The sequence below is a fragment of the Myotis daubentonii genome, chromosome 1, assembly GCF_963259705.1.
Source record: "Myotis daubentonii chromosome 1, mMyoDau2.1, whole genome shotgun sequence".
Lineage (NCBI taxonomy): Eukaryota > Metazoa > Chordata > Mammalia > Chiroptera > Vespertilionidae > Myotis > Myotis daubentonii.
The window spans coordinates 209,690,694-209,703,785 of record NC_081840.1 but is presented as its reverse complement, the minus strand read 5'-3'; the positions used below and the strand labels follow the sequence as shown (position 1 = coordinate 209,703,785).

General features: G+C 40.5%; 1 protein-coding gene across 4 annotated transcripts in view; it reads left to right on the top strand.

Annotated features, from left to right (window-relative positions):
* WDR19 (WD repeat domain 19) overlaps positions 1-13,092 on the top strand; it is a 78,653-nt gene that overhangs the window by 21,202 nt on the left and 44,359 nt on the right. For all 4 annotated transcript variants that reach the window (XM_059673203.1, XM_059673185.1, XM_059673195.1 and 1 more), the window contains exons 10-15: positions 2,350-2,420; positions 2,859-3,031; positions 3,118-3,232; positions 5,451-5,557; positions 6,218-6,340; positions 9,432-9,581. In XM_059673203.1, the coding sequence (XP_059529186.1) occupies positions 2,350-2,420; positions 2,859-3,031; positions 3,118-3,232; positions 5,451-5,557; positions 6,218-6,340; positions 9,432-9,581 (739 nt within the window). The remainder of the gene's footprint in view (positions 1-2,349; positions 2,421-2,858; positions 3,032-3,117; positions 3,233-5,450; positions 5,558-6,217; positions 6,341-9,431; positions 9,582-13,092) is intronic.

The following is a 13,092-nucleotide window of genomic DNA, read 5'->3' as shown; positions in this document are numbered from 1 at the left end:
TCCTGAACAGAACTTGGCTGGAGATCCTGGCTAGGCTGCTGATCAACTGAACACTGTCTCCGTGTCATTCCTTCTTCGCCGACTCTGTCCACACCTTTGGGGACCCCTGGACCTGCTGGGGTTGGACCCCGGCACATGCCCAGCAATCAAGCAATCTCACCATGGCAGTGGCAGCAACTGAGAGGGTAACCTTCCTCTCCAATTGGGGGAGCTATGGTGCCAAGAAGGTGGGGCAGACCCATGTTGCTTAATTTTCTTTCTGTCCTCCCCTTGCTTGGCCACAGGTGCAGGTGCAATTGTGGGAAATACAAGGCAGAATATGGTAACTAGAGCCCCAGCTTCCAGCTGGAGGACCAAAAAGGGGAGCCTTCATGAAGCTGGAAAAATACCAGGTAGATTCCGGAGAGGGAGGAGTTCTAGAAAATAACCCTATAAAGTTATTTATGAACTCCCAGATTTACCCTGAGCAGTGTATATGTCTCTCACCCTAAATATACCAAAGACTTTGAGAACTGAACTAGGGAAAAATCATAGCCCAAGTCCTATAGTGGCCACTGAATGGGCCATATAGGGACATATCCAAATACCACTGCAAAGGCTTTGAAAATGGAACTGACATTGAAACCATAACCCAGAAGGCTCATTTAAACTTGGGGCCTTAACCCATTTGGGTTAATTGCCTGCTTTAAAAAAAAAAGGCGGGGGTAGGGGGGTGGTTAACCCTCTCCATGGGATTTAAACAATCATAGAATCTCATAACATTCAAAATGTCCAGAATATAACCCACAATTACTTGACATAATGAAGAATCAGGAAAATTTCAACTCACTTGTGAAAAGGCAATCCAAAGAAGCCAGGGCCAAGAGGATGAAGATAACAGCTGTTATAAAAATGTCTTAAGAGGTAAGGGCTAGCATTTGCAAAACAAATGGAAATGGTTTCAGAAAAGAAATAGAACCTATAAAGAAGACCCAGCCCTGACCGGTTTGGCTCAGTGGAGAGAGCGTCGGCCTTTGGACTGAAGGGTCCCCGGTTTGATTCCGGTCAAGGGCATGTACCTTGGTTGCGGGCACATCCCCAGTTAGGGGTGTGCAGGAGGCAGCTGATTGATGTTTCTCTCTCATCCATGTTTCTAACTCTCTAACCCTCTCCCTTTCTCTCTGTAAAAAATCAATAAAATATTTTTTAAAAAAGAAGACCCAAATGGAAAGTTAAGAACTGAAAGATATAATTAATGCAGTGTACTTAAAAGGAGATGGAAATCACAGAGTAAAGAGTCAGTGAACTCGAGGATAGACCAATAGAAATACCTAATCCCAACACAGAGGAAAAATAGGTTGGAAAAAATGAACCGAGCTCAGAGACCTGTGAAATAGTACCAAAAGGTCTAACATTTGTGCCATAAAAGTCTTAGAAATAATGGCTGGAAATTTCTCTATTTCGCAAAAGACATAAACCTATGTATTATAGAAGCTCAGCAAATCCCCAAAAGGATAAATCCAAAGAAATCTAGTCCCAGATACATCATAAACAAACTGCTAAAAACCAAGATGAAGAAAAAAATCTTGAAAGCTGCCAGTGAACAACATTTTGAATGACGGTGGATTTTTCATCATAAACCATAGATGACAGAAGGAAGCATCACAACATTATTAAAGTGCTGAAAGAAAAGAACTATCAACTGAAATTCTATATCCAGTGAAAATATCCATCAGTAGGAAAGGAGAAATAAAAACATTCTCAGGTGGCCCTAGCTGGTTTGGCTCAGTGGATAGAGCATCGGCCTGAGGACTGGAAGGTCCCGGGCACATGCTCGGGTTGCAAGCTCGATCCCCAGTAGGGCCATGCAGGAGGTGGCCGATCAATGATTCTCTCTCATCATTGATGTTTCTATCTCTCTCTTCTCCCTTCCTCTCTCTGAAATCAATAAAAAATATTTTTTTAAAAAAAGAATTGCTTAAGAAGTTCTTCAGGTAGGAGAGAACAGATGACTGAAGGAAATTTGGGACATCAAGAATGAAGGAAGAGCAAGAGAAATAGTAAATAGCTGGGTAGATATAATGGGCTATTTTTAAATTTTGAAATCTTGAATGTATATGTGGCTACAGAAAGCAAGTATTACAATATTGTCTGATCATGTGTTCATTGCATGAAGATGCAATACATATGACAACTACAATATAAAGGGGAAAAGTAAGTTCCTATATGTGATAAGATTTCTGCATTCTGCTTGAAGTGGTCTAAATGTTGATTATAAATAGACTATAATAAACATGTATAGCTTGTTAATTGTTCATGAACAAAAACCATTTAACTTAGAGCTTGTGTTTAAACTTTTTTATTTTTCAGCATTAAAATCCATGGCTTGGCAGAATTAAAAGACATGTATGCTATAATCAACCTGGATGATGAAATTAAAGGTATTAATTCTTTTGAAGCAGATGGACATTTTATCATTCCAGTTATAGTGTATTGTGTTTGTTTTTGTAAGAGGAATACAATTAGCACCCTTCACTAGAGTTCCCTAAAATAGCCTCCTTATTTTAGTAATTACATTGAGTCATACTCCTTTACTGGAATGATGTAAGTCCACTTTGATCCAAAGATATATAGTGCATTTTATCCCAATTCCAATTGTAAAATCTAAATTATTATATATTTTTCCTTTAAGCCAGTATTGAATGAGTTAGTGCTCGTGTTCATATGTCAATCCACACGTCTAAATAAAGACCTTAAACTTTTAAAGAAAACATTTGGAGATTTTTATGCCTCTGGAAGCTTAAGTGATAATATTTGCTTTTTTGCCTATAACAGTATATTTGTTTTTTAATAATTCTTTGTTTTATCAATTATTTCAGGGTTGAGTACCTTGTCCTGGACTGATGATGGCCAGTTGCTGGCATTGTCTACCCAAAGGGGCTCACTCCATGTTTTCCTGACCAAGCTTCCCATACTTGGGGATGCCTGCAGCACAAGGATTGCATATCTCACCTCCCTCCTTGAAGTCACTGTAGCCAACCCTGTTGAAGGAGTATGAAAATTCTGTTATTTTTATTTTGTAAATAAAATCAAATCAGTTATAGCAGCTCATTTACTAGTTACTTTTCTATATTATAGGAGCTACCGATCACAGTTTCTGTGGATGTGGAACCCAATTTTGTAGCAGTAGGACTTTATCATCTGGCTGTGGGAATGAATAATCGAGCCTGGTTTTATGTCCTTGGAGAGAATGGCAAGTCTAAATCCAGTTGTTTTCTTACCTACCATATAGTTTCTGATCTGATTTGGAAAGTATTTGTTATCAAACTCTGGGTCATGTGCCCTACACTTCGAAAGGCCAAAATCAAAATGTCAGTTTGGTGTAAGGCATGATTTATTGATCGAGAAGGTGCCAATCAAGAAGATGGGAGACTTATCAATGCCTCAACTCTATCTTACCTGCTGGACTAGATTAAAGATTTTTAAGCTGGAGAAGGGGAGTTGGCGGGGGGGGGGGGGGGGGGGGGCGGTGCTAGAGTTAAGGAAAATTCCTTAGATCTTCTGGTCTCTTGATAACATCTCCGAGTAGATTCTAAGGCACTATCAGAAGGTCACATGCCTCAGGGGTGGTCTTGTTTTTTGCAAAGTGAGCTTATAAATTATTGTCCTGTGACCATTACTTTCTATGAAGCATCATATACATTGAATTAAGATGTTATCTATAGTTTTCCCAAAATGTTGTTTGACCCAGGAACCATGGCAGTCTCCCTGAGTCCCACAGTCTAAACCCGTGGTCGGCAAACTGCAGCTCATGAGCCACATGCGGCGGCTCTTTGGCCCCTTAAATGTGGCTCTTCCTAAGCCTTAGGAGTACCCTAACTAAGTTAATAACAATGTACCTACCTATATAGTTTAAGTTTAAAAAATTTGGTTCTCAAAAAAAATTTCAATCGTACTGTTGATATTTGGCTCTGTTGACTTTTGCCAACCACCGGTCTAAACCTTAAGCATCCTATGACTACAAGGAAACTGATATATTAACATAGCTTTATTGGTTAATATAGCTTTGTTAAGGGAAAAGCAGAAGATCTAACTTGTGGAGATGAGCAGACAGCCTGGTGTGTGGGGTATAATTACGCATCAAAAGTTTCCTTAAAGCCCTGACAGGTTTGGCTCAGTGGATAGAGCGTTGGCCTGCGGACTGAAGGGTCCCAGGTTCAATTCTGGTCAAGGGCATGTACCTTGGTTGTGGGCACATCCCCAGTAGTGGGTGTGCAGGAGGCAGCTGATCGATGTTTCTCTCTCATTGATGTTTCTAACTCTCTATCCCTCTCCCTTCCTGTCTGTAAAAAATAAATAAAATAAAATAAAAAGTTTCCTTAAAGATCAAGTTTTTCTCTTTTCTTTTTCTTCAGACATCTATTTCTTAGTTTGAAAGGTTTTGTGAATCCTCTAAAAATTTTGCATAATTTTGGGAAAGGTTTTACTCTTTACCTTTGTAGTGAAGATAGCATGGTATAAGGGATAGAATATGACCTTTAGAATTAGGCTCTGGATTTAACTTCCCCTTCTGCCTCTTTTAACTAAATGACTGCAGACAAAGTTCTTGACCCCTCTGAGCCTTGAGTTACTCATCTGGAGAATGAGAATTCCTCTCCTTATAAGGGGTCATGTGGAAAATTAAATAAAAAGTGTAACCTAGCTAGTTTGGCTCAGTGGATAGAGCCTCTACCCATGTACTGAAGGGTTTCGGGCTTGATTCTGGTCAAGGGCACGAAGGCTCGATCTCCGGCCTTGTCTGGGAGTGCAGGAGGCAACTGCTCATGTCTCTCACATTGATGTCTCTCTCTCTCTCTCTCTCTCTCTCTCTCTCTCCTTCTCTCTCTCCCTCTCTCTCTCCTTCTCTCTCTCCCTCTCTCCCTCCCTCCCTCCCTTCCTTCCACTCTCTCTAAAAATTAATGGGAAAAATATCCTCAGATGAGGATTCACAATAAATAAATAAGTGGTATCTACCTTTGCACAATGACTTTCTTAAGTACTCCTTGCTCTGGTAGGTACTTAAAAAAAGCTGGTTTCCTCCCTGATTTTATTGTTTGGATAATGACCATTAGCATCTGAAGGGAGTCTTGCTTTCCCTTCCTTCTTTCCCCACCCTATCCAGTCCCTTCCCTCACTGGAGGTCAGATATCCCTCAGCAATAGAACAAGCCTGAGAATTATTCTCAGATAGAAGACACCATTAAGCTTATTGTCACTAAGGTTTAATATTTGTTTTGCATGTGATTTTATTTTCGATTACTCTGTTTCATGGGAACCATTATAGAATTCTGGAAGGCAAATTTATATGGCAACTATTTCCTTTAGCATGGCCAAAATAAAAATTTTAGGCTCAGAACATCCTTGCAAAGGTTAACATTATTTGCAAATCTTTATTTACTTTATTCATATTTTAATGTGTTTTAATTGCTACAGGTGTGAAAAAATTGAAAGATGTGGAGTATCTGGGGACAGTAGCCAGTGTTTGCCTTCATTCAGACTACGCTGCTGCTCTTTTTGAAGGCAAAGTCCAGTTACACTTGGTAAGTATAACTTTGAGGTCCTGGAGGCCTGCTCAGTTAACTTAGTGTCTTATTAAAAACTTCGTTCAGGAAGCAACCTTGTACAGACTAGCTAGAAAGCCAGGTGTGGATAAAGGATTGACAAAAACCTTTACCCTTCTGCAGGAGATGGTCAGTTAGTTTTCTAGCTCTGGCAAGAAACCGCCAGTTTATCAACTGTGCTGCTTCCAACAGTGCTCATGGTAAAAATGACCCTGTTGGTAACTGCATGGAGAAACCGTAAATGAACTATAAACGCTGATGGGAATGCCACACATCTGGGCCCCCTGGAGTGCACTGACTCGTACAGTTAGGCACGTTGCTTGTGGGGGTCCTTGAAACTAGGCCTCTTGAGCTGTCCAAGAGATACTGGCCCTGGAATGTGGGGCTTCCAAACCAGGGCATCTGCCACATCTGTTCTTGGCTCTTTGCTTCTGGGAAGCCAGGGCTTAGCCACCAGACAACTTCAGAGCCTGTGTTCCCGCTAAAGAGGGGGGTCTAATGCTGCCCTGCTCATAAGCCCTGCTTCCTGCCTGACGCCTTTCTGAGTAAACTGGCCTATGCAGTCTGCTGAGTCTGAATGTTTAACTAAACCTAAGGAAAAGATCCTCCACTACGAGCCACTGCTATTCTTTGTTTTAGATAGAAAGTGAACTCTTGGATACTCAAGAAGAGCGTGAGACTCGACTTTTCCCAGCAGTGGATGATAAGTGCCGGATTTTATGTCATGCCTTAACTGGTGACTTCCTCATCTACGGCACAGATGTACGTACTGTCTTCTTTAATATAGAGCACAGGGCAATTTCTAGTTTTTACTTTGTAATATAATATACTTATCATATATATGTATATACATATAGGATGTCCCAAAAAATGTATACACACACTTTTTTTTTTAATGTATTTTTATTGATTTCAGAGAGGAAGGGAGAGGGAGAGATAGAAACATCAATGATGTGAGAGATTCATTGATCAGCTGCCTCCTGCAAGCCCCCTACTGGGGATCGAGCCGCATGTGCCCTTGACCGGAATTGAACCAGGGACCCTTCAGTCCACAGGCTGACACTATCCACTCAGCCAAACCAGCGAGGGCTATACACACACTTTGAATAATTATAAAGGTAGTGTTTATTAAAATACATTTTATTTTCACAATTGAGTTATCAGCTGTTAAAGTACATACACGTATTTTTGGGACACCCTGTATATATTATGTAATATATAAAAATATATAACTACTATAATATAGACATAAATAAGTATATGTAGAGCACAGAGGTGGCATGATTTGCCAGTATTGAGTGCTTTTGTGACTATAAGCAATTTTGACGGCACGGTGGAAAGGGGAAACTATGGAGTGTAGAAAATCTGGATGGAAACATCAGTTCTTTCACTGGCTGCTGTTTAACCCCTCCAAGCCTCATTTCCTTATCTAGGTGCTTTAAGGACTTAATGACAAATATAAGACACTTCATTCAACTTTAGATTTCCAGTGCGTACATTTAGAAGGCACTTACTAAATATTAAAATTAACGAAATATTGAGAATCTCCCTTCAGTCTTTTGGTCCTTTGAACCACCAATACCCTGTACCTCTAAGTATTACGTTAGCCACATGAACATAAAGCATAGTTACAGTAATAGCATCTAATATTTGTCAAAACGTTTTCAAAGCATTTCATACCTGTTATCTTGTTCAGTCTCTACATTCAGTAAAGTTGGTAGAAAGGTATTGTTTTCCACATGAGAAGAACAATGATTCACTCTTTGTATTTTCTCTCATTAAATTGTTTATTAAAAAGAGCAGGTCTTAAAGCATGCTTATTGCCATAGAGAGACTTTATAAGTTGAAAAGAATCAGTCTTTGTGCTAATTTACATCAGTAGGATAGGTCTCATGTATCAGGTGAAGTAGTGAGTGATGTGGTAAATAACATTAAATTCGTTTACATGACACCTAACATTATAAAGCCTGATCTCACTCATCTCATTAACTATATAAAATAAGCAGGGATGTTTTAGAGATGAGGACACTGAAGATTGAGAGGTCACTAAGTTTGTGACAGAGGTGGAACTTGGACAAGCAAGATTTCCTGATGGAAAACGTACTCCTTCCACTATGCCACAGGCACTTTGAAGTAAGAACTCAAAATGTAGTCGCCTGTCAGAAAGGCAGTATTTATCTGTCTCGTGTTTTTTTTTTGTTTTGTTTTTTTTTTTGTAACTGAAGTGTAATTGACATATAACATTATATTAGTTTCATATGCACAACATAATGATTTGATATTCATATATATTACAAAATGATCTCCACAGTAAGTCTAGTTAACATCCATCACCATACATAGTGACAAAATTTTGTTTCTTGTGATTCTGAAAATATTGGGGCTTTTTAGCAGCTTTACTGAAGTATAATTGGTAATAAACTATACAAGTTAAAGTTAAGTTTTGACATATGTATACACCTGTGAAACACTATCAACTCAATCAGTATAATGGACATATTTATCACCTTTAAAAGTTTTCTCAATCCCTCCTTCCCATCCCTCCCCACTTAGTGCTTTGTCACGATAAATTAATTTGTATTTTCTAGAGCTTTATGTAAATGGAATCACATAGTAGGTACTCCTTCTTGTCTGGCTTTAGTATAATTATTTTGAGATCATCCATTTTGATGTTTGTGTCAATAGTTCCATCCTTTTTCTTGCTGAGTAATAGTACATAGTCAGCATATATCATAATTCGCTCATCCATGAACCTATGGATGGATATTGATGTTGTTTCCTGTTTGGGGTATTTACAAATTAAGCTGCTATAATTATTTGTGTTCAAGCCTTTGTATGGACATATGCTTTCTTTTATCTTAGATAAAAACACCTAGAAGTGGAATGGCTACATCATATGGCATGTGTATGTTTAATCTTTTGAGAAATTGACAAACTGTTTTCTAACTTGGTTGTACCATTTTATACTCCCATCATCAGTATATATGTGTTCCAGTTCCTCTCCATCAGGGGTGGGGAACCTTTTTTCTGCCAAGGTGCATTTGGATATTTATAGCATCATTTGAGGGCCGTACAAAATTATCAACTTAAAAATTAGCCTGCTATATTTGGTCACTTAATGAACTCACCCCTCATGCCTTGGCAGGACCAGACCAAATTATTTCATGGGTCTTATATAACCCGAGGGCTGGAGGTTCCTTCCCCCTGCTCTACATCCTCACAAACACCTGATACTGTCACTCTTTACTTTTAGCCACTCTAATGAGTGTGCAGTGGTACTTCATTGTGATTTTAATTTGCATTTCACTAATGGACTAATGATGTAGAGGCATCTTTTCATATGCTTATTTGCTATCTGTTTCTCTTTAGTGAAGTGTCTGTTCATATTTTTTTATTATTTCTTAATTGGCTTATTTATTTTCTTATTACTGAGTTTTGAGAATTCTTTATACATTCTATAAAGTGGGTCACAGACCCAAATGTAAAACATAAAACTTTAAATTTTCTAGAAGAAAACAGGAGTAAAGCTTTCTAACCTTGGGTTAGGCAAAGATTTTTTAGACATAATACCAAAAGCACAATCTATAAAAGAATAAGTTGATAAATTGGACTTTGTCAAAATTAAAAATAAAACAAAACAGTGTCTTTGGAAGACACTGTTAAGAGAATGAAAAGACAATTTGTTATATTTTCTTCTGCCTGTACATTGCAAATATTGTAAATATTCTGAGACTCTTTCATCATCAGAAATATGACATTTTTTCTCTTCGTATTCGAAGGTATGTTTAACATAAATGCTGAAAGTATTTTATTGACTGGATTTTCTTTTCTTTTTTTTTTTTTTTTTTGGTAGACTGGTGTCATCCAGTATTTCTACATTGAAAACTGGCAATTTGTTAATGATTATCGACATCCTGTCAGTGTGAAAAGGATTTTCCCTGACCCCAATGGGACCACATTAGTTTTCATTGATGAAAAAAGTGATGGATTTGTCTACTGTCCAGTAAGTCTAGAAAAGCTTTGAATGCTTGTTTTTAAAATTATACAACACGTGAAGAAAAGTATTTTTTAAATATATTTTATATATAAAATCATTTTCTCGTAAGCAGAGCCAAGGATTATAGTACTTTGTTATCATGTCTGTGATCCATTTCATGACTGTTCACATCAAGGAATCTTTTTCCATTATTCTGCAATTTTTCATGTCAGTCTCAGAGAGATATTTTAGGGGGGAAATCATTATTATATTCTGTACCACTTGTAACCTTCTTTACTGTGCAATATTATAGTGTATCAGCATGTACATGACTTTCTCTCCAGATATGCAATAAGCCCCAGAGGGCTGGGACTAGACCCTGTCCTTCCTCCACCTCAGGTGATTTTTCTCTTCCCTTAAGGTCCTGAATACAAAGAAAATGTATTTTTGTATTAGATGATTAAAAACAGACCATTTTCAGTTAACTCATATTTTTGCACATCCTTAACTTTTTTGAAAATAGATTTAGAAAAAAGAAAATGTGTTTTTACATTATTTACTACTAGAGGCCCAGTGCACGAAATTCATGCACAGGTGGAGTCCCTAGGCCTGGCCGCCCAATCCCGATCGGGGCCAGGCCAGGCTGGCTGCCAGACGGGGCCTGCTGGCTGCCGGACAAGGCCTGCCAGATGGGGATAGGGACCGTGGGAGGTTTGCCGGCCAGGGGGAGGGAGGGGGAGAGGTTGGCTGGCCATGGGAGATTGGCTGAGGGAGCGCACTGACCACTAGGGGATAGCTCCTGCATTGAGCATCTGCCCCCTGGTGGTCAGTGCGCATCATAGTGACTGGCCAACCGGTCGTTAGGTCATAATGGTCGCTTAGGCTTTTATATATATACTAGAGGCCCGGTGCACAAAAATTTGTGCACTGGCGAGGGGAGAGGGTGTCCCTCAGCCCAACCTGTGCCCTCTCACAGTCTGGGACCCCTCGGGGGATAACCACCTGCTGGCTTAGGCCCGCTCCCCGGGTGGTAGATGGCAGGCCCCATCCCGCGGTGGGGTGGGCGGTGGAGGTCACTGTCCTGCCCCACAGCACCGGGCGCCCCGGGTCACCCAGGGCCGGCCCGATCCCGCCGCCACTCCGCCCTGCCACTCCGGGTTGCCCATGGCAGGCCCGGATGGTGGAGGGGCGGGCGGCGGATGGCGCTGCCCTGCCCCGCCTGCAGCATGCAAATTTAACCCTACCAGACTGCTGTACTGATTTTTCGGTAATTTCCACACAAAGGTGGAATATTGGTGCTAGATGAAAGGTAGATGAAAGGTAGACCTATTTTCTACAATGTCTCCAAGTTCCATCTTATTCTAACCACTTGTTTGCATGTAACTAACATTTTTCTATATCATGTTGGCTTTTTCTCTTTAATGCTCAGGAGCCCAGGTATAGGGGACAGTTAGGTTCAGGGCCTCAGGTCTGGTAGGATTAAGGGCCATCTTTGTTTGTTTAATTTGCATACTCTTCTGATTGGCTGATGGGCATAGTGAAGGTACAGTCAATTAGCATCTTTGTCTATTATTAGGTAAGGTGTACTTGGAGTTTTCATTTATTTCTTTATATCCAGCTAATGCTTTAATTTGTTCACAGTTTACATAAGCCTATAGCTGCTCTTGGCCCATCTTTAGTAGCTGTTCCCAGGCACCTGGTTTACCTTAGAGAAGACACATTCCAATGAAGGCAGCTTTCCCCTCACTGTGCACTTTCCTCTCTCTCTTCCCTTCCTTTCTTTCTTGCTTTCTCTTCCCTTCATTTTTTTCTTTGACAAATATAACAAGTTACCACAGGAGTGACTGGATTATTTATGCAAAATCTCTAATATGCTGGTTCTTACTCAACCCATTTCTCTCCTGGTCACAAACCAATGAGGGAAAATGACATAATTATAAAGATAACCTTGAGTTCCCTCTACGCAATAAGGAAATCCAGTCTGGCAGATTCCGTTTCTGTGACAGGCCTAAGGAAGCGGAGCTGCCTTGCTTCCCGCGTGGGTTCGCCACAGGTGGGAACTGCTGCTGAGGGGACACAGACGGGTCCAGGGACATCGGGTCTGACAGGAGTTAGTCAGAACTGGGCCTGACTGCAGGGAAAGGGCAAAGAGCAAGACCTGCCTAAACACGTTGCTACATCTTTCTTTTTACACTTTCCCGTTCCTTGGTAATTTCTGTTTGAGGCCAGTATGACCTCATTCATAGAGTTGGACTGAGGTATCAGTGAGTTCATCTTTCCATGTGATCAGGCACAGGAGCTAGTTAGCGAGTGTTAGTTAACGCCCTGCCCTCTTTACCACCCTTCAACCCCTCAAATCCGGAATTCTCTCTCTTATTGCTGCTCATCCCCACTCCCTTTTCCAGCTCTAACCTGCAACTCAGGTATTAAGAAAAAACCTTGCGGGGGAGAGGACAATGCGGGGTAGGGGGAAGGGGACATATGTAATACTTTCAACAATAAAGATTTATTTAAAAAATAAAAAACAACCTTGTCAAACAAAATCCACACAAAGAATGACTCCATGGGTGCATGTGCTCTCCCTCCCCCAACATGTGGGTGGGTGTTTGCTTTTATTCAAATTAAGATTTCTTTGGTAGGCTCGAATTTTAAGTGGATGGACCAGATCCCAGAAGGGAGTGTTGTGCCCACAGGAGTAAATTCCTCTTTTAAATAATACCCAGTCTTTTTTCTCTGAGTAGGGCCAGCTTGGAAGGGAAGGGCCCTTGAAGGAGGCTTGTGGGGCAGAGCCTTCCCGGCCTCTGACCCAGCAGGAGGCTGCACTAAGGCACTAAGGCCCTTGGACTCTTGACCAGAGTGCTCCGCACTTCATTTGATTTTAACAACACCCCTCCCAGCCCCCCAGCCCCGTCGTCCTGTACTGGTATTGCAGCCTAATTTTCCAGTGCTTCAAATAATTTGAGAGAGGCATTGCTCCTGTGATGTTCATACATGCAAATGTTCAGACTACAATTCTTTAAAATTTTTAAACGTACTCGCAATTTTCCTTCATATGTATATTTATTCAACCTATTTTTCTTCACTATGTGGATAGTAAGGGACTCACTCATGTTGTACATTAGAATTTAGAGATTACTTTTTCTTACATACGCCCCAATAAAACCTATATCCCCCCCCCACACACACACACACACACAGACACACACACACACTCCCTGTATGCCCATGAAGGATGGCTTGTGATCTTCTGGAAAGTTTATAAACACGTTGCCCATCAGGTGTAGTAGTTAAGTGCATGGACTTTAAAGACTGACGGACAGACCTGAATTTACAATCAGTAATAATAACCAGTATTTCAGTGCTGAGTACTCTTTACATACATCAGGGATCTCTTTCTGTCCTTATCACAGCCCAGAGATAAATACTCACATTATTGCCACTTTACAGGTGGAGAAACTAAGGCCTAGAGAAGATCAGTAACTTGTCCCAGCTCACACAGCCAGCAAGTGCATTGGTATGAGCCCAGAGGAGCTCCCTC